Source organism: Trachurus japonicus, chromosome 4, assembly GCF_045865225.1.
Source record: "Trachurus japonicus isolate A0001 chromosome 4, Traja_1.0".
Taxonomy (NCBI): Eukaryota; Metazoa; Chordata; class Actinopteri; order Carangiformes; family Carangidae; genus Trachurus; species Trachurus japonicus.
This window is the reverse complement of record NC_140910.1, coordinates 23,243,599-23,268,757: the sequence shown is the minus strand read 5'-3', so window position 1 is coordinate 23,268,757 and position 25,159 is coordinate 23,243,599. Positions and strand designations below refer to the sequence as shown.

At 41.9% G+C, this 25,159-nt stretch overlaps 1 protein-coding gene across 5 annotated transcripts in view; it reads right to left on the bottom strand.

Moving 5' to 3' along the window:
* Positions 1–24,440, bottom strand: part of adamts10 (ADAM metallopeptidase with thrombospondin type 1 motif, 10) — a 47,111-nt gene extending 22,671 nt beyond the window's left edge. For 2 of the 5 annotated variants that reach the window (XM_085774814.1, XM_085774813.1), the window contains exons 1-13: positions 24,115–24,440; positions 16,984–17,126; positions 15,965–16,174; positions 13,445–13,613; positions 12,790–12,992; positions 11,111–11,194; positions 8,027–8,172; positions 6,709–6,752; positions 6,284–6,389; positions 3,404–3,550; positions 2,979–3,120; positions 1,650–1,757; positions 1,036–1,181 (exon numbers count right to left, since the gene is read on the bottom strand). In XM_085774814.1, coding sequence (XP_085630940.1) covers positions 1,036–1,181; positions 1,650–1,757; positions 2,979–3,120; positions 3,404–3,550; positions 6,284–6,389; positions 6,709–6,752; positions 8,027–8,172; positions 11,111–11,194; positions 12,790–12,992; positions 13,445–13,613; positions 15,965–16,174; positions 16,984–17,126; positions 24,115–24,220 — 1,754 coding nt within the window. In that variant the 5' untranslated portion in view covers positions 24,221–24,440. Of the gene's footprint in view, positions 1–1,035; positions 1,182–1,649; positions 1,758–2,978; positions 3,121–3,403; positions 3,551–6,283; positions 6,390–6,708; positions 6,753–8,026; positions 8,173–11,110; positions 11,195–12,789; positions 12,993–13,444; positions 13,614–15,964; positions 16,175–16,983; positions 17,127–18,115; positions 18,169–19,261; positions 19,473–24,114 lie in introns of those variants that run through there. The other 3 variants (XM_085774817.1, XM_085774816.1, XM_085774815.1) reach the window with 3 other exon arrangements.
* Between the last annotated feature and the right edge of the window lie 719 nt (positions 24,441–25,159).

The window sequence follows — 25,159 nt, the reverse complement described above, 5'->3', positions numbered from 1 at the left end:
TTCAACAAATTTAAACATGATGGAGCCAAAGCAAATGTGCAAGATGATGCTCAGAAATAATAGGAGACAACACTGTTGGCCGCAGATTTGGGTCAATTCATTCCCATTTTAATCAATTCAAGATGATGGATCTGGTGACTGTGATTCAAAGCAAGTCTGCTAGTTGTTTTCAGACGACTCCGACTGAGAATTATTTCATACCCGATTAAAGAGGTATGCTAGATATTTGAATATGTGTTATTATATACTGTATATCTGGAAAGCGTTTGGAATTGAGTTTCATAAGACCGGTAAAACCAGTATTTAACGTGGATCAGTCGCTTCTGTTACATATTTGAAGCCTGTTAAAAATGCCCCAATTTGCCAGTTTTTCTTCATTTTTAAAAAAACAATAACAGAGGATCTCATTCCCATTGTGTCCTTTTCAAGCCTGCAGAAAAGACATCAAAGTATAGGTTTGAAATACTAATAGGAAAAGAAATGAGTTTGCAACATCATGCAGGTATCTGCAATATATCACTATCACCACAATATAAATTATGTATATATGACACTCCATATGATCTTATAATATGCTATTATATATTATATTGTGCTATATTACACTTGGCTATATTATATTATAATGTCTTGTACTGCCCTATATTTACTATAGCTCACACTACCCTGTCACATTATATTAGGTTAAATCATATCGCACATCATTATGTGTTGTATTCCCCTGTATTACCTTATCTTATCTCGCATTATCTTGTCACATTATATTAGTTGCACGATACTATGTGTGAATATCTCTTTAAGTCAACACATCCTGCAATGAAATGTATTGTATTTGGCACAATCATACAATTCACCTGCAACCCATTCTAGGTAGCTAACTAGAAAGAAATTAGCCAGGTACTTTCACTGTTGCATCCAAAAGCCCAGGCTAGTTGCCGATTCTGTCATTTTTAAGCTATAGAAGTTTGAAGTCAGCTTTAGTATGAATCAATTAGGTTTCACCAGACACAACACTGATCCAGCTGAGGCCTTTACCTGGGGCTGTCACAGTGTCTGATGGAAGAGGAGACTCCACCTCCACACGTCCTGCTGCACTCCTCCCAGGGCGACCACAGTCCCCAGCCTCCGTCCACGCCCTCTGGACGAGTCCCATAGGCCACACACACCCTCTTGTAGCACCACTGTGCAGGAAGCGTCAAAAAAAGATTCATTATGATTCCCTATGATAGCTACAACTGTGGGATGGTATATGGTTAAAAAAAAAAAGCTAACCAACAGGCCGTAGGGAGCAAATATCATCATATCAATCACAACCTCAAATGGAAAGCAAAATAAACCAAGAGTACAAGATATCACGGACCCAGAAAGAGATTTTTCTAAAAAAAAAAAATCAGAGAGGTTTTTTTCCCCTTTTAAAGCAGTTCCTCTTATAAATATTTTTATTGGAAAACATGTCAGAGAAGATGAGTCAACATGAGAATAAGTGCTGCTTTTTTAGTCCTGCTGCAAAAAATCAGGACTGGTCCCAGATGAACAAAACCAACTCCCAACCCAAACTCTGTCCCATCTACACCAGCAACATCCTTATGTCCAACTTTTAAAAAGGAATAACGTAGGAAAAAAAGAGTGTCTTTTCAGTGTTTATTTACCCCTTTCTCTATCGTGTTGGTCTGACAGATGGTTCCTTCTGCAGCAGGGATACTGCTAGTGATGCAACGGTTGCTCTTACTCATGCACCAGAGTTCACTGCAGACTTCCTGTGTGTGTCAATGAAAGGAGAAGAAATACAGGGAAAAGAAAAACGAAAAGTCAAGAGTGTTTCTATAGAAACTCATTACAGAGACACGCGGTGGATTTGCTGACTCCTCTCAACAGTGATGTCTATAACACATGGGGCTACATTTTATTGTGTACATATGCTCTGACCACATAGTATCGATAATAATGAGTCTATAAAGCAGTGCGCTCCTCCAGATGTCCATTCGCTCTGAGCCTGGCCCTGTAAAAGTTGACCATGCAATAAAGTGGATGCTATTCAGCGATGGTATTGCAAGATGTTTCACGTCATCACTGAGACATGGACTTGGACGGGAGAGCCAGAGGAACACAAATCGGAGAGATAATTATCTGATACAAAGAGAGGAGCTTTATTTATAATGTTTACAGAGACCACACTCAATAAAATTCATTTTAAGCTACCTGCTGCCGACAACGTCTGAACAATAATGCAGTATGCTGTGTCAAATTCACATGAGAACTTAAAGGGATAGTTCAACATTTTGGCAAATTCGCCCATTGCCATAATCCCTATAGTCATAGCAGTAGGTTCGTTACCTTTAATTGTTGGTGCAAGCTACTTTTAGAACGGCGGAGCAGAGCCGCGAGCTGCTCAGAGCTACGCTACGGAGGCTAATGGGATTTCTTGGTTTCCCTCATCAAACTCATCAAATACACAATCGAACAACTCCAAAACGCTCTGGTGGACAAGTTGTGACCTGCACATTCACCACGCTATGAAATAATAACGTTACGTTACGGGACAGAGTTGTTTTCAAGGCAAATTCATGCAAAACAGCTGATGTGTGTTCCCGCTTGGGGCAGTTTTTCAGCAAGCAGTCTCTGAATTTACCTCATAAACAACTCTGTCTTGTAACGTTCTGTTATTATCTCGTAGCGTGGTGAATGTGCAGGTCACAACTTGTCCACCAGAGTGTTTTGGAGTTGTTGGATTGTGTATTTGATGAGTTTGATGAGGGAAACCAAGAAATCCCATGCGCCTCCGACCGTAGCGTAGCTCTGAGCAGCTCACGGCTCTGCTCCGCCGTTCTAAAAATAGTTTGCAAAACGCGATGTACCACAAAAAGATAATAAATTCCAATCTAATCTGCTGTGATGAAGGATTTAATGAGTTTCACTATGTATAAGGAGGAAAAAACAGTAAGAAAAGTAAACTGAGACATGAATGAGGAGCAACTCACCGCGTATTTACATTGTCGAGATCTGACGCCGTACTGGAAGCGGCACTGTTCGTCTGCGTCGTAGGCCTGACCAGGGGCTGTGGTGGGGTACACGAACTCCTGCTTGGGAGGTACGTTGTTCAGACAGGATCCCATACCTGAGCTAAAGCGCAGCAAACAGAAGAGGATGGAGATTAAAATACGCGGTAACTACTGTTTTAATTGTTTGTTTTGAGGACATCCAAAGTTAAGCTGTTTTCACTGAGGCTCTGAACAGGCAGACAATAATTAAACTGAATCGCCCACAGTCAGGACCCATCTGTAACTTCGATGTTTCTCTGACCATCAAAAACGTTACATTGACATCCAAAGTGATTTTTTCTTATCTGAAACCTATAATTACCAAATTATTTGTGGTGTTGCAGATATCTGATAGGCTGACTCACTCCAGGAAGCTGGTGATGTAATCCCGGCTACAGGCGGACCAGATGAACGGGTTTGTCTTCATGGTAATGTGGTCAGCCATCAGCTTGGCGGTATCCTGGCTGCGAGGGCCGCAGGCGTTTCCCATACCGTCATGGTTCATGCCAAACCTAAAGCCCATGATGATACAGTGACAACACTTTGAGGCTGTGTGGATGGGGACAGTGGAAAAAAGATCACTGTGGATAACCAAGAGGGATCTAAAGAACAGACATGTGATAGTCCACAGCTGTCACAAGTGTTCACCTTCATCCATTGAAATATATATATGACCACGTGCTTCATTATTAGGACGATATTCCTCTAGTACCTGCAGTTTTTCTGATTTAGACATAGTACTTGTTTTCTCACTGACCTTTTATAAACAAGAAGACGACTATGTGGTCAAGTTTAAATGTTTCACAAAGTTTTTCCACTATAAATAAAATATTTTGTTGTTCAGACAACACAAAGACATTAGATTAGATCAATCAGGCGAAGAACATTTCTCATGTTTTCTCATGTTTTACATGATGAACACCAACTAATGCACCCAGGGAGGAGATTCCTCTAAGGTACAAACACTCATTTGTCCCTCTTTCAGTCAAGCTCATTAACGAGCAAACATAAACATGTATTGCAACTTTGCACAGCTCAGGATGAGCCAGTGTTTTTTGCACATTGTTTTTCTGTATGTTTTTATTGTGTTTGCACTGTCTCATGTGTATTTATTGTCTTGTGGCTGTTTTTTATTGTCTATGCAGCAGCACCCTGCATCCAAATCAAATTTCTCCCAAGGGAGACAAATAAAGAAACTTGATTTGACTTGGCTTGAGATCATGTCATCAAAGTCACTGTAAGATTAATTGCTGATATATATCAAATCAAATAAATCAAAATCAAATAAACTTTATTTGTCCCACAAAGGGAAATTTGTCTTGGTCCATCTACAACATGGCATGATATATTAATGACACAACATCCTGATCCAAATAGTCGAAAGTTTCGCAGTGTTCCTGATCTATTTGGTGTTTTTCTTCACTGAACAATCATGACAGAAAGTGATAGCACTCACAGAAGCCGTGTTTGAGCCTGAAATATAAATGTTTTATCCCTCAGCCGAGTCATTACTCTCATGGTCTGTCTCGTCTTTTCATGTGGGTGCCCTCAACCACAGACAGGCCTGCGTTTAATCTAATGTGCACTGTGATGTTTAAATAATTTATATGGCAATTAAAAACAACTGTTGATAGTGTTGGGGCTGGGGAAGCTGACTGATTACACACACTCACACAAACACACACACATGTAAACACAAATCAGCACACTATGTCCAGTCATGTTGGATAGACAGCCTTGGGGTCTGAGTACTCGAAAGCTACCTGTGTTAATCATTAGGGAGGCAGGACCTCAATGGATTTACCATCTGCTGTAAAACTTCTAAGTGTTGTGTGTGCACACAGAGTGAAACTGAGTAATACTCATTACTCTCTGAGCAAGAAAAATACTCCCCCAAAACAAACCAACTTGATGGTTTCTCAGAAAAAACTGAGAAATGAATAGTAATCTCTGCTGATTTACTGCATTCATGACAGGAATAAGGCTTATAGGCAGATACAATTACTAGTTACTAAGTGGTCCAGAACAGCTGGTCTTGTAAATCACAGTCTCCAAGTCACCCAGAGGATCTAGATATAAAAAAATTAGGCTTCTCCAAGCGCCGTACTAAACCCACATGTTATAAATTCCACTGGAAAGTAAATAGTGTTGCTGAAAGAAAATACACAACTATTAACACATTCTCAGAAGATTGCAAAAACTTTGGAGATGTATTCTGAGGACAGGCTCTCTGTGGAGGGAGATACATGAGACACCTCAGGGAACCCTACATAGATATTTTGTGTGTCAGGCTCAGCTAAAAAACAGCAACCTTAGACCTGGTAGGGATTCTGTGTTTTTCCACACGCGGGGTTATGAACTTCTCATACAGACGCAGTGGGTCATAGCTTCACGAGTATGAACTCTACATGAAAAATTGTGAGGTTTAAATACACCCTAAGAGACTTCTAACATGTCACTGCCATTGCATTCTGTTTAAGAAAATTAATAACCTTTCTGGACTGCAAATGTATGATGTACGATGCAGGTCTGCAGACCAGGCATTCAGCCGGGTTATCAGGGTCAAACAGCTTCCATCCCCGTCACCGATAGATGCAGATCTGTTCAATATTTCTACAGATAGTTCACTCCGAACCAAAGTTGTGAACCAACCATCTGACCAACTAACTGAGGACAAGGCAATGTACTCCGATGCCATCAGGAAAGCCAAGTTGGGTACAAGAAGTCATTTGTGCCGTCTGCAGTGGATATCCTGAATCACAGCATCTTTAAGTGAACTTTGAGCTATAGTGAAACCGCAGCTGCTGCATGATATTGTATTGTTGTACTGCATGTGATTATTTATTTATTTGTTATTGTGCTGGTTGTTTCCAGCTGTTGTTGTTGGCTGACTACCAAGATGCCAAAGGCAAATTTCCACTGTGTTTTTAAACCATTGGACAATAAAGTTTTCTTATCTTATCTGATCTTAGGTAACTTTTGTGGTGTCTGAAGACCTCAACAATGCATAAATCTTGCTGCAAAAATAATGAAGTGAAGATAAATTTGTTTATGAGCAGTCCACTTGCAAAAGAAAGTTATGAACCATTAACATTTTGATTTTTAACCCAAGTGGCTTTCATTGAGCCGGGAAATAATAAATAATTGACAGAAGAGGCAGTTTGACAAGTATACTGAACAACATAAAATGTATAGTGTGTGTGTGTGTGTGTGTGTGTGTGTGTGTGTGTGTGTGTGTTACTCACGTGTGTCCTATCTCGTGGGCGATAGTAAAGGCTGTTCCCAGACCAATGTCCTCATTGATGCTGCAGCTTCTCTCTGGCTCACACATCCCTCCTACAGGAGCCAGACCTGTTACACACAGTGCATGAATATAAAACCTGACTGAACTATAGACCACATCTTTAAATCTCAACTTCAGTGAACCTTGTGTGTGTGAGAGAGAGAGACAGAGAGAGAGAGTTGGGACTACTTGTGATTTTAGATCTTGAAAGTGAGGACATTTGGGCAGGTCTCTTAGTTCAGACAGTCGCTTCAAACGGCTTTTTGAGTGTTAGGACTTTGTTTTATGGTTAATAGTGTCATGATAAGGTTTGGGATCAGTGTTTTGGGTGCATTTGGGTTCAGACACAGAGAGGAGTGTGTGTAAATGCGTGAGAGAGGGTGTTACCTAGGGTTTCACAGGGCTTGTTTTTTTGGATGCAGATGTCGTACCTGCAGGTGGGAAAGAAAAATAAACAAGGGTGTTTAACACTAACACTCACACATAAGCAAAAGCATCATTTAACAGACTGTGTGTGTGTGTGTGTGTGTGTTGATGTTAAAATCCACTTGCATGTGTGTTCACACACGCTCAGATATACTGGAGATAGGCATGCACTGCAGTACATTCAAAATATACACAGAGACATTTGAGGACAGGCCGTGGACAGCAGTGATAGCAGACAGATATAGTTTTAAAAGAACAATAGCAGGAAGTCTTGCACGGTCACTGTGGTGTCATCTGTCTGGAGCGCTTCCATCCTCCGCTTGATAAGTGCCATCGTAAAAGAAAATCTAAATGTTCCCACAAAGCCACCACCACAACCATAACTAACAGATCAGTAATGACATTTCTGTTAACCTCCTGCAACATGAGCTTATAACACATCCTGTTTGGGAGAATAGGGAAGCATTTATGGCCGCATCGAATGACTAACCAAACTGTGGTCGGACTGTTTGCTGATGCACATTCCTCAGTCAATAGCATCAGTGTTTAATATGCGCCTACCAAGGTTGTGGCTGTTTTCCTGCTACAGTATCAGTAACAGAGCGGAGTTAAAGAAATGAAATGACAACTGAGACAAAGCAGCGCTGTCACATTAAGAGACAACTTTTCTCATTCTCATGTGTCTCGGGGCGTCGCACCATTTTATTTAGGCATTTAAAAAATCTCTCATGGTTTCTTGCAAACTCCTCAGATCTCACTTTTCTTTTTTTTTTTTCTCCAGATGCTGAGCCGGGCACGGCGACCTCAGCTATCGTCACCCCAGACAGAACAAGACATAAGCCAATTCTCTTGGACTTGAGAGGGGCTGGGAATGTGAGAAATCAGTGCAGAGATAACACTGTCGTAGGCTTATACGAACAGGAAAACAGACTTTAACGTTTTCTTATTTACGAAAGGTTGTTTCAGGAGGCAAGAGTTGTATAAATAAACCTTTTACAGAGCTCCTTGCTGCAGTAACACTTTGCCAATGCGATATAAATGGTAACATTTTATTTTATAAGTCTGCAATTTCCTAATAATTTCCTGGAAAGTTTCAAGGAAGAAGTTATGTAATTTGGTGTGTTACTGAGAGAATGGACACAAAGGTCTGAGAAAGTTATTTGAGTTCATTTATTGTATCACTGGAAACTTATTGCTCCGTTGAACCGAGTGCTTGCTAGTAGACAAAATACATGTTTTTCATTATCAGCAGCCCTGTTGTGTAATTTTGTGGCCTAACCTGGTGATAAGCACAGCAGTGTCGTGGTGAGCGATCCCATTGTCTGGTATGGCGTTCCCATAGCTGCTCCTGTGTTGGATGGTTTTCTGCCACTTACAGAAGCTGTCTAAAGACTTCCCTGCGTGGTGGTTGATCTCTAGTGTTGGCTGAAAGAGAGTTGAGAAAGGAAACATAGACTCAAAAATCGCAAATTAGGAAAACAAAAACTCATTTTACAACTACAGCACTCTTTATGTTTTTGCAAAGTTACTAAATTAATGTTAAGTTACTCTCGTGTCAACAAAGAGATGATCTCAACAATCAGATTATAGACCGATAATGCTGATAACCCAGCCCGACTCTTCCTGTATTTGTGTTTCAGGCTGCACCAGTGTGTCCCGTAAAAAAAGATGCATCTCAAAAAGAAAAAAGAAAAGAAGAAGCTGTGTTTTCAGCTGTGTAACTCATCATTTTCCAGGTAATCCAGTGGGCTTTTAATGGTTTATTTAACATAAAAAGTAAGAGATTTTTCTCATTGCTCATACATTTTCTCATTTCATACCATTGCACACAAGTCTCTACTTCATCTTTGCAATAAAAATCCCCATATTTGGAGATTCAGTGGACAGTGACTATACTTAGTGCGACCACACTTAAACGTTGGATTTCAGCCTTGAGAAGATTAAAAAACTTCCCTCCCCTGTATCAAAGGAAGCTAATGCGGAGGTAGGATTAGAGCGAAGGTGCTTTCTAGTATTATGAGAGTGCAGAGAGGAGAAGAAGGGAGTGCACTGCTGGCCACAGCTGGCGAGAACTCGTAACCCAGGAATGCATGTGGTGACATAACTAGTAATTGCCTCATCCCACAGTCCCTCATTTCTGGGCCCACTGCTGGCCTGGTTTTCCTTTCCAGGGGCAGCTTGCCGTTTTCAGACCTGGAAACCAGCAACAGAACCACTCGACTCAGACTACTCTCAGTCCTGTCCCCGACCTCAACCTCAATGGTCCATGGAGTAAGAATAACAACACTAATACTGCACACCGCTAATGATCCTAACATTTACTTCTTTAATCTCTCAGATGACGAACACATCCGAACGGTAAATTATGGAGCTAATTTAAAGGCAGTATGAAAAGTATGAATCATAAATGTTCCCTAATAAGACATCTATAGAGGAAACCGCAAAGCCACACTGTAATGCACCTTTTATTCACTTTGATTCATCCGTCAGATCGCAAGAAGGTCAACATCAAGATGGAGCTGGCCGCACTGTCTCGCCACATGCTGTTAATGGCAGGCTAATAAGGCCATTTACTGGGTTGTCTGAGGGCTCCGTCGTCTCGGAGCTATGCTGGTAAGGTCATGCACTTTTTATGAGCCGAACTCCTGCCTTGTGGTCAGGGGTGGATTCTCACTCTGTGTCCTTTCTAACCTCCTTTCACTAACTCGTATTATACAGAAATAGGAACAGGACATAAGGGTGCACAGCCATACGAGCTGCTCTGTGTTTAGATACAGTGGTGCATAAAATACTCACAATGACAAAGTTTCAATGATTTCCAAGATCATCTTCTTGCCAAAATCTGCTGATTGGCATCAAACACAAAGTGCAGCTGAGGCTGATGGACATGTCATTTGTTTTGCAGATATTATCAGGTCAAAGACCTTCGTAAGTACTAGATAATTTAAAAAAAAATGTAACCAAAGAGGTCACAGATCAAAGTTGTTAAGATTAATCCAGAGGAGAACATGACTTTGAATGAACCTTGACCTGCTGGTGGCATTAGAGGTTAAATCAGGTTATCAACGATCTCGTAGCGATAAATATTTTGTCGCCACCATTAAAGGGATAGTTCAACATTTTGGCAAATTGGCCCATTGCCATAATCTCTATAGTCTTAGAACTAGGTTCGTTACCTTTAATTGTTGGTGCAAGGTATTTTTAGAACGGCGGAGCAGAGCCGCAAACTGTAGAGCTACGCTACGGAGGCTAATGGGATTTCTTGGTTTCCCTCATCTAACTCATCAAATACACAATCCAACAACTCCAAAACGCTCTGGTGGACAAGTTGTGACCTGCACATTCACCACGCTATGAGATAATAACAGAACGTTACTAGACAGAGTTGTTTTCGAGGTAAATGCAGGGACGGCTTGCCGAAAAACTGCCCCTGACAGGAACACGCATCAGCAGTTTTGCATGAATTCACCTCTAAAACAACTCTGTCTCGTAACGTTCTGTTATTATCTCATAGCGTGGTGAATGTGCAGGTCACAACTTGTCCACCAGAGCGTTTTGGAGTTGTTGGATTGTGTATTTGATGAGTTTGATGAGGGAAACCAAGAAATCCCATTTTACATCGACAATTAAAGGTAACGAACCTACTGCTGAGACTATAGGGATTATGGCAATGGGCCAATTTGCCAAAATGTTGAACTATCCGCTTAATGTCATAAGAAAAGGCAAGAGGATAACCAACACTAGGTGGATTCATACACCAAGGACCATGAATGTCTGTACAAACATCTTTGTCAGTCCATTCAAGTCCACTCATTCTAGACAAAAGTGGTCGACCGCCTGAAGTGAGTGCAGCTTGAAAAGACCTCACCTTGAGGAATCTAATGAATACAAAGTCAGTTCTCTTGCGCGTTTAATTCAAAACATTTGGTTTTGTGCATCTAAATCCATCAGCATCTAAATCTAACTTTGAGATTTTCTACACCCTGTAAGTGCGTCAGTGGTCTGAGAGGTCCCTGTTCACCGCAGTAACAAGCCTGACGGTTACAAAGCAGTTCTGTCTGACAGGTACAAAACTCCCCTCATTCCTCGAACCGTTTCTTTCCTCACCCATCACCCACTTCTACGCCTCCCTCCCTACATCCTCTTGTCCCTTTCATTACAGCCACTATTCACTAGACACATTTACACACAGTCCACCGGGAGTGGTGCAGGAAAAGACGCTTAAGCCAATAATTTGACACACAAACAAGGAGTGCATAGACGCTGCTCGCTCGGGGAAGGGGTTTTGTGCAGCCAGGATAGAGACGGGGGGGGGGGGGACAAGGAGGACGCATAGAGGCATACAAAGACGAGGGGTATTTACCTGATCTTCCATGAGCAGGATGAGCCGTGTCACCACAATGTTGACTGCATTCCCCAGGCTAGAATCCTGGAACAGTTTGGCAACCTGACCTCCAGGGAAACAAGAAAAGACCAGTCTTAAAAACAGCTGATACACCAGACGAGCAGCACAGACACTGGAGTAATCCACTGTAAATAAATAAACATTTGTAAAGGCTCAGAAAGTCGTCACAGAAAAGAAAAAAAAGCTCAGTCTTGAAAACGAACGGAAAACTACCACTATTTGAGAAATAAAAACAGTCTGATTCAGCTACGATTTTCCTGTTAAGAAAGCAAACAGATGTGGATTAACAGGGCATCTGTATCTTATGCAGCCTACTGAGATTAATTTAAAGTTATGACCAAACACTCTACTAAATAGACAAATATGAGTCTCATAAGAGCTGTAAAGTCAGTGCATCATAACATCACAAGTGCCAGAGATTATTAAAGAGAGCCAACTGTAAACAGCACAGAGACTGGAGCGAAAACCACAACCAGCACCACATAAAGCTGCACTGTGACACTTGTCATTATTGGTGTCTGGTGTAATTTCGCCCACTTTGCTTCACGCCTCTTAAAGAGACGCTTGTTGGTTTCTACTATGATTCTGTAACACTCCAGATGCAACCTGGTTTGTAACAATAGCAGCTGACCGACTATTCATTAAGTGCATTCCTAACAAGTGTGTGTAGTGTATGTGTGTTAGTTTGTAAGCGATTACCTGTGTGTGAAGTGATCCTCTGTGACAGAAATAGTGCAGATGATGACATACAACCTGAGCCAGTCTGACTAAAACGTGTGGCATCATCCACACTACAATCCACATGTTTGTTTTTCTTTCTTTCTTCACTGCAACAACTCAAAATCTTTCCAAGAATATTTGTCTTATTTCTAGTCAAAATGTCATTTCTAGTCAAAACAAATACATAAAATCACATAAAAGGTAGCTCGTTTTTAGACACTTTTTACTTCTATCAAGCATTTTTTTTTAACTTGAAATAAGTAGAAAAATCTGATAGTGGGACAAGTTTTTCTTTCTTATTACAAGCACAAAAAACTTGCTTTCACTGGCAGATTTTTCTACTTATTTCAAGTGAAAATTTGTTTGAAACAAGTGAAAATTATCTAAAAACAAGTTAATTTTTTAGGTGATGAGTCTTATTTTAAGTGGAAAGAGATTAGTTTTGACTAGAAATGAGACATTTTGACAAGAAATAAGACAAATCTTCTTGGAAAGATTTTGAGTTTTTGCAGTGTTTCTTTCTTTCTTTCTTTCTTTCTTTCTTTCTTTCTTTCTTTCTTTCTTTTTTCTTTCTTTCTCTTGGGCATTATTCATGAAATAAATCTGGTTTGCTTTATTTTTTGACACTTTCATGCATCAACAAGTTTATGTGTGATTAATATTTGGCAACAGAGATGCAGGGAAACTTGTGAACTGTCTTTTGAAAAGAAATGCTTTCTTAGTTGACTCCAAGTTGTTAATCTGTTTTGTACAAATGACAAGTAACCGAACCACGACCGGCTGCTGAAACCACCACATCCTCGTGATCTTACTATGTTTTATCGTCAAACTGGGAATAATAATCCCCTTTCATTCATGTGCTCCAATAACAAAAGTGCATTGTGTACTATTCACGTCATTTGTGTTGTGAAACTTACAATATTCATGACGGCCAGGATGTACTGCTCGATGTCTCGGCGACCGTGGTAACCCACCATCATCTTGTCGGCCACGACCAGTGTCTCCACGTAGCGCTCCCGGCTAACCGAGCGCTTCAGAGGTAGCTGGCCGCGGCCGACGTGATGTGGCGGCGTCTTCAGTGTGCGCTGCCACCATGATGCTCCCTTCATCGGCTTTTCATCTGAGAGAAATCACACACACACAGACGCACAGACTTTTGAACACATGTAGACAGAAAGACGGCAGAGACAATAACTCAGCAGCATTCCAGCTGAATCGCTCACTGCATCAGATTAATGATCATCTGAAACACTTTTCTGAACAACCAGAATGATTCCTGAACGCAGCCCAACATCACAAAGTCGAATGTTTTTCTTTTAACTTTTATTTGTCAAAACATGGTTTTCCGAACATTCTTTTGCTTTTTCAACAACGCCCTGTAACGCAGACTCTTGGTCACACCCAATCACAACTGGGAACGCAGACACAACCACGCAACGATCTTCGGCTGCTGGCTGTTATGCAAATCAGCCTGTGGAAATTTTCAATTCCCATCTGGACATTACCGCTGCTACTAAAAAGATCAGTAAATCCCCCACCACCACCACCTTCCCCCCCCTCCCCCTCTCTCACCAATGACTCCACAGGATAGGCCCTTGTACTGATGGCGAAGCGATGACCGCTTGTAAACCACATGGGGGCGCCCCTCTGCTCTCTCCCCCCTCTCCGTCCTGGTCTGGTTATCTGCTGAGACAAGGGGTTCAATCAGGTACTCCTCTCCCCCTGCAACAATCACCCCCTGCTGCAGAGAGACAGATTTGTAGAGCAGAGTAGAGCAGAATAGAGCAGAATAGAATAGAATAACAGGGACAATTGCCATCATGACACAAATATAACAAAATTTGCAATACAAAGATATCTCAAAGGAATTTTAAATCGAAAGCGACTGGACTTGGTTATTTGTCTAGGAATAGTCCAGTTGCTTTTGATTTAAAATTCCTTTGAGATACTATGACCTGGACAAATGAGAATATGCACAGGCTGAATACAAAGATACATTATAATCCCTAACTTATTATCCCAGTGACATTTGCTGCCTAATAAGCATTACAAAACAAACTCAGTACAGCAATAAATACATATCAACCCACCGATGAATTGACTTGAACCTGTTTTCAATCACCTTTACTCTCAATATTGACAGAGAAACGAGAAACAAACCAGCAGGTTAAGGTTCAATGTATTGCTGTGGTGTATATTTCTGAACAATAAGAGAACTCATAATGTGAGCTGAAGGACTGACATTCATCCTATAACTGGAGACGCTTTCATATTAGCGATACAAGCCTATCGCGATCATGTTGCTCTGTGTTCCCACTGTCTCACTACAAAGACTGTCCCTCTTATAGAGTCCTCTGGTGATGAACTGCAGACCCATCTGGGAAAAGGATCAGGACCCCACAGCACACACACACGCACACACACACACAAGAGAGACAGACAAACACACGTGAGAGAGCATGAAAGAGTGAATGAGAGCGAGAAAAATGAAAGAGTGAGACAGAGACGGGATACACTAACACTTCCTTTGATTCTGCTCAGATGTGTTGGCCTCAGCCGGAGCGAGTGTGTCTCCCCTCGACTCACTGCGGCAGCTTTCAAAGTGCCTTTAATCCCTTAATAAAGTTAGTGATGCTCCTCTGGACACACAGCCTGCTCACTGGTGAAATGTGCTCATGCTGGTTTGACCAACAGTAATTACGTGTGCTGCTTATTAACGCTTAGTGAACACATCTAATCCTCGACTGTGTATACAACTGTTATTGTGGGACCTGGCTGTTTGGAGTGAGAGGGATACACAGTTACACCGTGCTGCTGTGCAGGAAAGAAATCATGCATCAACCAAAATGATGCACTGCAGTTCATAATAGCATCAACATACAGCTGCCAGTCTTCTGTTGTGGTGTGCTGAGACGATGACCCCTGCGAGAACGAGAGGTAAATGAGCTGGAGCTGACGCTGCACTAAAAGCTAAACTAAAAGTCCACTTTGGAAAGCTGCTGAGATTTCCACAAGTTCAAAAACCAGACACTCGGTTCATATCTTTGCTCAGTGCCTGCCTGCCTGCCTCCTCTTACATGATTGCTGACTTCAGTTAATAATCTCCTACATTTCCCAGTCTGCCTTTGAACACCCTCAAGAAAACATGCCAGAACCTGATACATTGTGTGTTAACAGGCAAATGTTAAAGGACTCATTATGCTTCAAAGGAAGTGGTTGTTGGATCCCCCCCATCTTTCCGACATCAGAACTGAAAAGGGCTGCGTCCCTGAAACTTTCCAAAACAGGCAAACCCGACAAGAACGGCACCTTCACGCAATGTTAGGACTTCTCTCTTCTCTTCTCTTCTCTGGTTCACACATTGTTAGACGATCTGAACAAGCACTTCTTGTAGAGTAAACTGTTCCCTTTCAATTCAAGCACACTGATGCCGCTTTCATGTCGCATTAGAGTCAGCAAAGGTAGTTAGTCATATCAGTTGGTTCAAGGTGATTAAACCCAAATCTAGAGGTCATAGTATTCAGTTTTGTCAAAGCAAACTCTCAGACAACCAACTATACTGTTCCACATCCACCTTGAGCTGTGTGGTGAATTAAACACTCACAAGTTACATACATTGGGATATTCCCAGCTCTGCTTCCATCCATTCCATGCCATGAGTCTGGCAATAGTAAATTTATACTTGCTGAGTTGTATTCTGTACTATTGTGGCTACAGTCAGTAGATAAAATGTAAATCCCTTCTCTTCCTCAATGGATACAGCTTAGTGACCATTAAAAAACTTGTGCAACTTGACCTGTTCAGAATAGGAATATGGAAAATTCATGAAAAAAAGAGATGAAAGGTGAATGCTTCTTTTGAGATTAGGGTTTAGATTAGATATACCTGAGGTTTTATTCTAGGTCATTTCACTCAGAGGATCACACTCGTTGATTACGGCCGGCTTTAAGACTTTAAGGTTTGTTAAAATGTTACGCTTGATGTTGGAATCATGCGTATCTGATCCCTTATTGGCTGAGCCAGCACTGCCGCCGCTGCTGACCTCACTCACTGTATTAGCTGTGGATTAGACTGGGAGGGTGCAGGTCTTACCAGGCCGTTACAGTTGCTCAGAGCCACTTTGCTGGAATGCGGCTGGTCTTGGAGGTGTCCGATGTAGTGGCAGTGGGGAGAGTAAGGGTGGCTCCAGGCTAATCGACCCCTTTTCCAGTACTCCACCCTGAACTGTCTGGACAGCAGGCCTCCCTGCAGCGTCAGGTTAAGCAGGAAGTTGTTACGTGACGTGGACAGCTGGTAGAAGAGCTTGGGACAAAAAAACAAAAAAATAGAGAGTTTAGTTTATGAATGCCACTTAAAGGGATAGTTCAACATTTTGGAAAATTGGCCCATTGCCAGAATCCCTATTGTCATAGCAGTAGGTTCGTTACCTTTATTTGTCGGTGTGAGCTGTTTTTAGAACGGCCGAGCCGAGCTGTGAGCTGCTCAGAGCTACACTACGGAGACTAATGGGATTTCTTGGTTTCCCTCATCACACTCATCAAATACACAATCCAACAACTCCAAAACGCTCTGGTGGACAAGTTGTGACCTGCACATTCACCACGCTATGAGATAATAACAGAATGTTACGAGACAGAGTTGTTTTCGAGGCAAATGCAGAGACTGCTTGCTGAAAAACTGCCAACAACGGGAACGCACATCAGCGATTTTGCATGAATTTACCTCTAAAACAACTCTGTCTGGTAACGTTCTGTTATTATCTCATAGCGTGGTGAATGTGCAGGTCACAACTTGTCCACCAGAGCGTTTTGGAGTTGTTGGATTGTGTATTTGATGAGTTTGATGAGGGAAACCAAGAAATCCCATGAGCCTCCGTAGCGTAGCTCTGAGCAGCTCACGGCTCTGCTCCGCCGTTCTAAAAATAGCTTGCACCGACAATTAAAAGTAACGAACCTACTGCTATAACTATAGGGATTATGGCAATGGGCCAATTTGCCAAAATGTTGAACTATCCCTTCAAGAAGTTGAAAGTATTTCAACAATATGAGAAAAACAGAAAGAAAAGAAGAATGATATTATGGTCAACAAATTAAAAAAAAAAAGCATAATACAGAGTCAGGCAGCTGGTCTTCAGTGCTGCGTCGTCTTCTCCTGTGGTGTTGTTGTGGCATTTCTGCATCCAGCGTCTCGCCATTTGGTCCTACACGTACTGGGATGGCGATCTCGTACTGGTCTAGACTGGACAGGAAGGCAGCTAGGGAGAAAGAGAAAGAGAAATAAAGAGGGCATAAAAAACACATTCACAATTTAACGTAAAAAAGCCAAATTCAACTTAATCTAATTGACTCTAATTAAAAACAGATGAAGACAAAGGGGTGGGGGGGGTTGCTTATTTTTAACAAAGCTGTAAGGGCTTTTATTGAGAGAGTAACCCAGTTGGCATAGAGAAACTTGCTGACTTTTCGGCCCAATCCTGACAAGGCCCCTCCGCTCCAAGTACCCTCATCTTCGTGAGGCCAAAGGGATGTTGCCATAGTTACCCTGAAACTGTATACTTCCTGTCTGTCCCAGTCTGTGCCGGGGCCCGGTGGAGATTTATTGTCCAAACACACATAGCCTCCAAACAGCTAACTAACGGGGAAAGGTCACCGGCAAATGAGCCCAGATTTTCTTTTTTCTTTTTTAAATCAAACCTTTGGCCCCGCTCGGTGGAGAAGCAGCCCATTCCCACACAGAGTAAATACCCAGAGATCAGAGTTCCTTGGTACAGACTTGGAGAGCTCTGTACTGGGGAAAACCACTCTGTAGGCAGCGGATAGGTCTGGCTTGAATAAACAGCAAGCACAATTACAAATGCTGCCTTCACATGGAACTCATGAGGTTGTACTGTATTTTCGACATGGGAAGTTTAGTACAAAATATGCTCTGTGTTCAAGTGGTTTCAATCATGAGAACAAAAATGGATGATGCCTGCTCTCTTTTCAGACATGGTAAATGAGTGTCTGGGTTTTCTTTCCCTCCACTGTATAGGTGCACAACTATGAAGCGAGCTAAACCAGCTTCCAGTAAAGGGGTTCAAGAAGGCAGGATGGCCGGTGTAGTTTTTACTGGAAGCGGCGCAGTTTTTCCAAACTGTGAGAACACAGTATTGGACAAACACAGCAAATTCAATGATAGTGGTTACAAACTGGAAAAACATGCAATACATTTAACAAGATTTGGACTGAAGATACTCCCACTTACTGTTACAGTTATACAGAATGTGGAAAGCAATGTTTCACTCCTACTGTCAGTCACAAGCAGCAACATTTCTACTGTCCGACACACACCAACACTTTTATCATTACAGAGCTGTGTTTTCACTCGTGTTGTAGAAATTTTCAAGGTGTTGGTCTTGTCTCAGAATCGCCATCATTTTTACTCGGCCCTGTCTGTCCTGACACCTTTTTTTTTTTTTTACTGCAAATGTCTCTCTCTGTCACTCGCTCACTTAGGTTTATGTAATGTAATTCAATAACAATAAAGGGATAGTTCAACATTTTGGCAAATTGGCCTATTGCCATAATCCCTATAGTCATAGCAGTAGGTTCATTACCTTTAATTATCGGTGCATGTTGTTTTGAGATCCACAGGGCAGACGCAATCTGCTCAGCTAACACAATGGAGGTGAATGGTACAAGGTCCCCTGTCCCTCAAAACTCATCAAATACACAATCCAACAACTGCAAAACGCTCTTGTGGAGAAGTTGTGACCTGCACATTCACCATGCTATGAAATAATAGACAGAGACAGAGTTGTTTTGGAGGCAAATGCGTAGCCGGAAACTACATTACAGACACGGCTGCTTGGCGGAGTGATCTCAAAAGCGCAGGTATGTAGTTCGGAGTATTTGCTTCATGTGTTTACATAATTATACATGATTATTTCATAGCGTGGTGAATGTGCAGGTGTGCAGAGCGTTTTGGAGTTATTTGGATTGTGTATTTGATGAGTTTGATGAGGGAAAGGCGAAAGTACCGTTCACCTCCGTTGTGTTCACTGAGCAGCTCACGTCTCTGCCCCACGGATCTCAAAACAACATGCACCGACAATTAAAGGTAATGATGAACCTACTCCTATGACTATAGGAATTGTGGCAATTGGCGAATTTGCCAAAATGTTGAACTATCCTTTTAAGCTAAGCACTAGGCTAGCAGCAGTTGAAAATAGCAACAGGATGTTCAACAACTGCAATATTGACTGTACTGATAGGCACCAAAATCCCATCAAATTCCCCAAATGCATCACCTTTCTGAAAGGTCTGAGCTTCTTTTTTTTCCCACAACAACACTTCCGTCCTGCTCTGACAGAACCACAGCCACTGATCAGGCAGGTGGTATAACCATTACCTTTGAAGCACAGGAAAAGCTCCTGGAGAGAAAATGAAGGGAGGGGTAATAAAGTAGATATGGAAGAAATTAATCAGACCTCACACAGAATAAACTGCTGCACTAATGAAAACCAGGGAAAAAAAATTAGTCTGCACTTTGAGCTTTATGTTTGAACGGATGTGTGTGTTTTTTTTTAAAGCCACTTGAACCTCTTCTCTCTGCAGGATTTTTGTGTGTGTTGGCTCCCACAGTCTGCTTCACAGAGTAAAAAAAAAGAGATGCAAACAGTCCTTAATATAGATTTTCTTAATCTAAAAATACAACAAAAACAGTGGCTGAACTACTAGAAGAAGATAAAATCATTATCATGCTTCTGTTCCTGATAGTTTATGTTGCTTCTCACAGTAACAGACACACACCAGATGTCAGGACATCTGCATTGAAAGCAGCAATGTAATGTTGACAGAATCAAACATCACATAAAACTGGTGTGCTAATCACAATTGGGTGTGTACAGTTTACAATACCCTTACTTTTTATTTTCACATATAAAATTTTATCGCAAATTAATCTTTTAGCAGTTTAGTTTAATGCCTTTCAAGTGAGAAACGCATTTAAAGGGTTTTTCCAAATGCTTTCTGTCAAGACGCCTGTTTCGCCCATTCATGACAAATTAATTGTGTACATGACATGAGGACTCCAGCTATATGGACAGTAAACATTACATAACAACATGCGTTAAGGTTTGCATCACATTTTCTCAGTGCAAAATACACCGTGTTCATTTAGCATTTGAAAATGTTCAGTAGACGTACAGTATCATGCAGCATAACAGAGATTGAGAATGGAAACACACTTGCTAAATTTAACAGGAGACACTCCCTGGCTAAAAGAGTGAGATACAGAGGCCTCCGTGCTGATAAATATACACATCCACCCATGAGCAGGGCATCACCCTGCTCCTGTTATCACCTAATGCAAATAGTGGAAGGAAATATTCTGGATGGAAAAGTGTCCCTCCCTCCATCCCAGCAGGCACACCTTCATGGCACCTTGGACCAAACGCTGCTGCTCTGCTTCTTTTAAAACTATGCCACAAGGAATTTACAATCAGTGCAAACAATAAAGAGTGAGAAAAAATCCCAGTAAAGTGATTTTAAATGAGGCATAGTTTGTTGCATATCACAAATATCACCTTAGATAACTCTCATTTTATCCACCTGACTGTGTCTGTCTTTTAAAAGTATGTGGACATCACTGTCAAAATACTTACTTACTATTTATGGTCACTTGGGTCCAGTACTCTCTAGTTTTCACCACCGCACTGACAAATCATCACATATTAGGTTGATGTGGAAAACCTGTTAGCAAGCAGCTGGTTATTTACACATTATGGAGCAACAACACGGCTGATTTGAAGTCAGATTTTACGGCCATTGAATTAAAGCCTCATTTTCATTTTTGTTCTATTTTAGCCCATGTTACAAGTTTGTGTTCCTGGACTCTACTCCCCAAATACATGAACTGTGCCACGCAAGATAATGGAAATCTTATTGCTACAACATACAATGATATTTCAGACAATGGTGCACTTCCAAGTTTGTTGCAACAGTTTGGATTGGTTCCTTTCCTGTTTAAAGCCGTGCACAAAGCCAGGTCCATAAACAAGTAATCTTCCCCCCTGGAACAGTGACTGGGAGCCAGGTCTTATCACCCAGCATCAGTGTTGGACCTCACCACTGCTCTTCTGGCTGAATGGGAGCAAAAGCTCTGCAGCCAGAGTCCAAAATATTATTGAAAGCTTTGCCCACGGTTTCCAAAGAGACATTGGACAATCAGATATGGGGGTTAAGTTCCAGCGTCTGCGGCCATGTAGGTTATAGGCGCTGTAATAGTCCACTAAAAACTGGGTCTCAAAGTAGTTTCAACCATACCTGCCTCCCTTTCCTTTATCACAGCGGAGATAAGTGGCTGTATAATGACTGTATAAACTACTGTATGATGAAATGTGTATCAAAGTATAAATCAACCAAAATGCGAAAATGAGCACAGTCCTTCACTGAATTTGTGGGTTCTGTCAAAACAGAACAAGCGGGTCACTCTTTTTAAATAAGCACACACACTGACTAATGGACCAGAAAAAGGGATTTTCATGCTTCTAGCACTTTTTCCCACATTTTCGTTTGCTGTTGTAAGAGTTTTAATCAAAAATGACTCAAAGGGGTTATCATCGGTGTTAAGATACAAGCCAAAGCCTGGACAAGAGTCTAGTCCAGAGGTTAGAGAGGACGGGGAAAATAAAACACTTTATTGCTAAGATGTTTCTTGTTTTGTAAATATTGAACCAATCCTGACAACCGAATAAAAATACAGATTTACAAAAAACTCAAATTTTACTTGCACCTTCAGATAGATTAGCACATGGCAACGTAGAGTTGTTGTGTTTGTTATGGATGATAGAGAAACTCTGAACCAAAAAAACAGTTCAGAGTTGAATAAATCATCATTTTGATAGCGGCACACACCTACATTTTCATTTCTGTGTGGAAACAAGGACGTTTAAGTCTTAAGGATCATAAATTTCTACTTAAACTGCATTAATAACTGAAAGCTGAGAACAAAGCATCTCCGTATTATCACCTGATAAGATATGTTCTGGTGAACTTGATAGGGTTGCATATTTACACAGCCATATTCAGAGTGATGCTGATGCCTCAGTAGGTTCTTCGTCTATTTAGACTTTGTCAGCCTCTTGTTTGGTGCGTGTCTTGTGTGTGCAACTAGAATAACGCTGGAACTAAAATTGATGCAGGCCCGAAAATCAAAACAGTGACCCTACCAAACTGCAGTGTTGGGTGATAATTCCCTGTGGTTTCACCGTTGCAAGCAAGTAATTTACATTAGACATAGTCACTGGATCCATTTTTAAAATCAAAATATCAGTTAGTTCAGCTTTTAAGGCCAAGATGTCTGTACAAAGTGTCCTTGGGTCTCTGAGGGATTGAGCCACGTCAGTGTTTGAGTAGTGGGTTATTTAAAGGAAGCAGCATGGCAGACTATTGGAGACAGATGGCGGTGAGGGGTCAGAGGTTAAGTTTAGGAAATACACAATCACAGCCTTGTTCAGGGTAACGAGACACGGACACTCAGGGAATTTATGTCTTTTGCCTTCAGGAGATTTCAGTCGCCTCAGCTTCAGCATGCATTTGAGAGACAGAGGGACTGTGTGGCGAGAGGTGCGGAGGGGGCAGGCGCGTGGCGGTGCCGCAGCAACATGATTTGTGGAAGCAAGAGTTCAAGTTCAGCAGCCCCAGACCTGCAGGCCTGGAGCGTGCCTCCGCCCGGTCAGGCAGCCGGGTGGGTCAGATCCTGAACCTGATTTGGCCAAAGTTTTTTCCTCATCGGTGCACTTTGCATGTGAATTACAAATAAAAACAATTACAGCAACCATGGAACACGTGGTTATCTTTAGAACAAAATTAAATCCTTATCACTCATTCACATTTAATACAAATTTGAAAAAAAAACAGGTTTTATTCTGGATTTCTTAACATGGGTAGCACCAAGAAGGTTTTTTTTTTCTCCTTCCTGAAATGAAGAACAGATTTCACTCTGGGAACCTCGACCGTAAAATACATTAAAGTGCTATTGTGCTCGAAAAGACTGAAAATAATTAGAACAAACCACATTATAAAACAGGATCACAGACAGTAAACCGCTGATGTTTCCCCACTATTTATAGAGACCTAAGAGAATAAGGTTAATAGTGTGTTTTATTCTAGGGTCTCTAAAACTCTTTTCACACATCATAGTGATGAGAAATTAAACTTGAATTGCGTTATCCACCGTGGCTTCAGACTCAGACTATAAAGTTGTGATGGGAAATTTACAGTAGATAGGCCGTTGTTTATGCCAATTACTCTCTCTGTGGGAGAGTTTAAGTTGTTGCATGTTGCTTGTTGTTTTGTTAACATTTCTATGTTTCCCATATTCTGTGATATAAACTGTTTTCTTGTCTGTATACAGTACAACTTCTATTGCACGTCTGCCCGTCCTGGGTGAGGGATCCCTCCTTTGTTGCTCACCCTGAGGTTTCTCCAATTTTTCCCTGTTAAAAGGGTTTTCCCAGGAGTTTTTCCTCAGTGGATGTGAGGGTCTAAGGACAGAGGATGTTGTTATGATGCCATGTAAAGCCCTTTGAGACAAACTGTTTGTAAAAATGGGCTATACAAATAAAATTGCATTGCATTGCCTTGCCTTCCCTTGCTTAGGGAAACCAAAAAGACATTTTTATAAAATGAAAAACTGTTCTGACTGGCTGCCATGCTTTGTCTTCAGTTTAAAACACAACAGGTATAATGGAAAAGTTGTTACAGGTGGCGTTGGGTTGGGTAACTTCAAACAGTGATCTTGTTTCCCCAATATTTAGTCTATTGTCGTGTATGTGGTTTTTGCAAAAAAAAACCTCAACAGCTGCTTGTATAAGAAAACACCCAACACTTCGGGGGTCGGTAGGTGCCACTGGACCGGGTTGGTCATTGTGTCCAACCTGCGCTGGTTCCCTGAGCTGGAGACTGGACTGGAGTGAAGTCTCTGCAGGATCTATTGTTTCTGTTTGCTTGTACCTGAATCACTGTGATTTGGACATTTGATCCAACTCCTGAGGCTTTGTTTGTGCTTTCAGATACCTGTCTTGTTTTATTCTGTATTGATCTCTTGCAGCTGTATTGGAAAATATGTGAACTGGAAGGATGCTTCTTATTGTGTTAAGTTATTCTGGTGTTTGTCGGAAAGGTAGAGATACAAGTAAACAGGAAACACACACACACAAAGTGAAAAACCCAATGTAAGATATAATCGCCTTCTCTCACCTTGTGACTGAGCAAACTCATCTCTGTGACCTCCTGCGACCTCGGTGGCAACCATGACGATGACGATGACAGTGCAGACCAGACCAGTCCTCCGTAGCGTTTCCATGGTTACTACAGTAGTTGCTATAGTAACTGAATTCAGTGCAGTGGTTTCCAGGCCTCTGTCCCAACATGTCTCCTGCCCTTCTCGGATGCCCCGTCGCCTAGCAGTGGGACAGCTCAGCGCTCTGTCGGGCCATGGCTGCAGGAGGAGCGGGGAGAGTTCAGACGGACATAGCAGCCTCTACAGTGTGTCGGTCAGTGAGTGAGTGAGTGGTGATGGATCCTGGAGAAGTCCTCATAGGAGTAGGGAAAAACAAACAACCCTGGACAGATCTCCCCAAGGCGCTCAGTAGCAATGGCAGGTTCAGACTCCACTGTGTTGCCCTGTGGAGGAGAAACTGTTTAGTGACTACAAGAGGAAAGCCAGGAAAGGGAGTGAAAGGGAGGGGAGAGACGGATTTAGGCTCAAAGAGGAGGGAGGAACAAGGGAGACATAGTAGAGCTCAGACAGAGAGAGCATGAGATCCCATTGACCCATGCAGTTCCCAGTCTAACAAGACAAATCTACCCAGTTCATATTCAGCATCCAGTGAAGGGCCGCCCAGTCCTGCATTGTTCCCTCAGCTAATCAATCTTGGCTTTGGCGAAGGGCAAACACCCTGTCTTTCACTCTGATGACCAGAGACAACAGCAGGTCCCAACCTGGGGCCCCTGAGGCCCCACTCTTTAAGCTGCCTGCCCACCGGAAAGAGTTCAAACACAAAGGAAGCCATTGATCTTGTAAAAAGCTGCGCTTAATGCCCAAACACGGCTTGAAGTGAGTATTATGTCAGAGGCTCTGGGGGTAAAATGAGCCAATTTGAGAGGAGCAGCAGGTTGCCATCACCGCTACGCTGGCTGACTGTGGTGGTTGGTTGTATGGCTGAGTGACTTGCTGGCTGGCTGCCTGACTGTACAGCTTACTAATTGGCTGGTGTCCTGGCCAGCAGACGGATGGTATGAG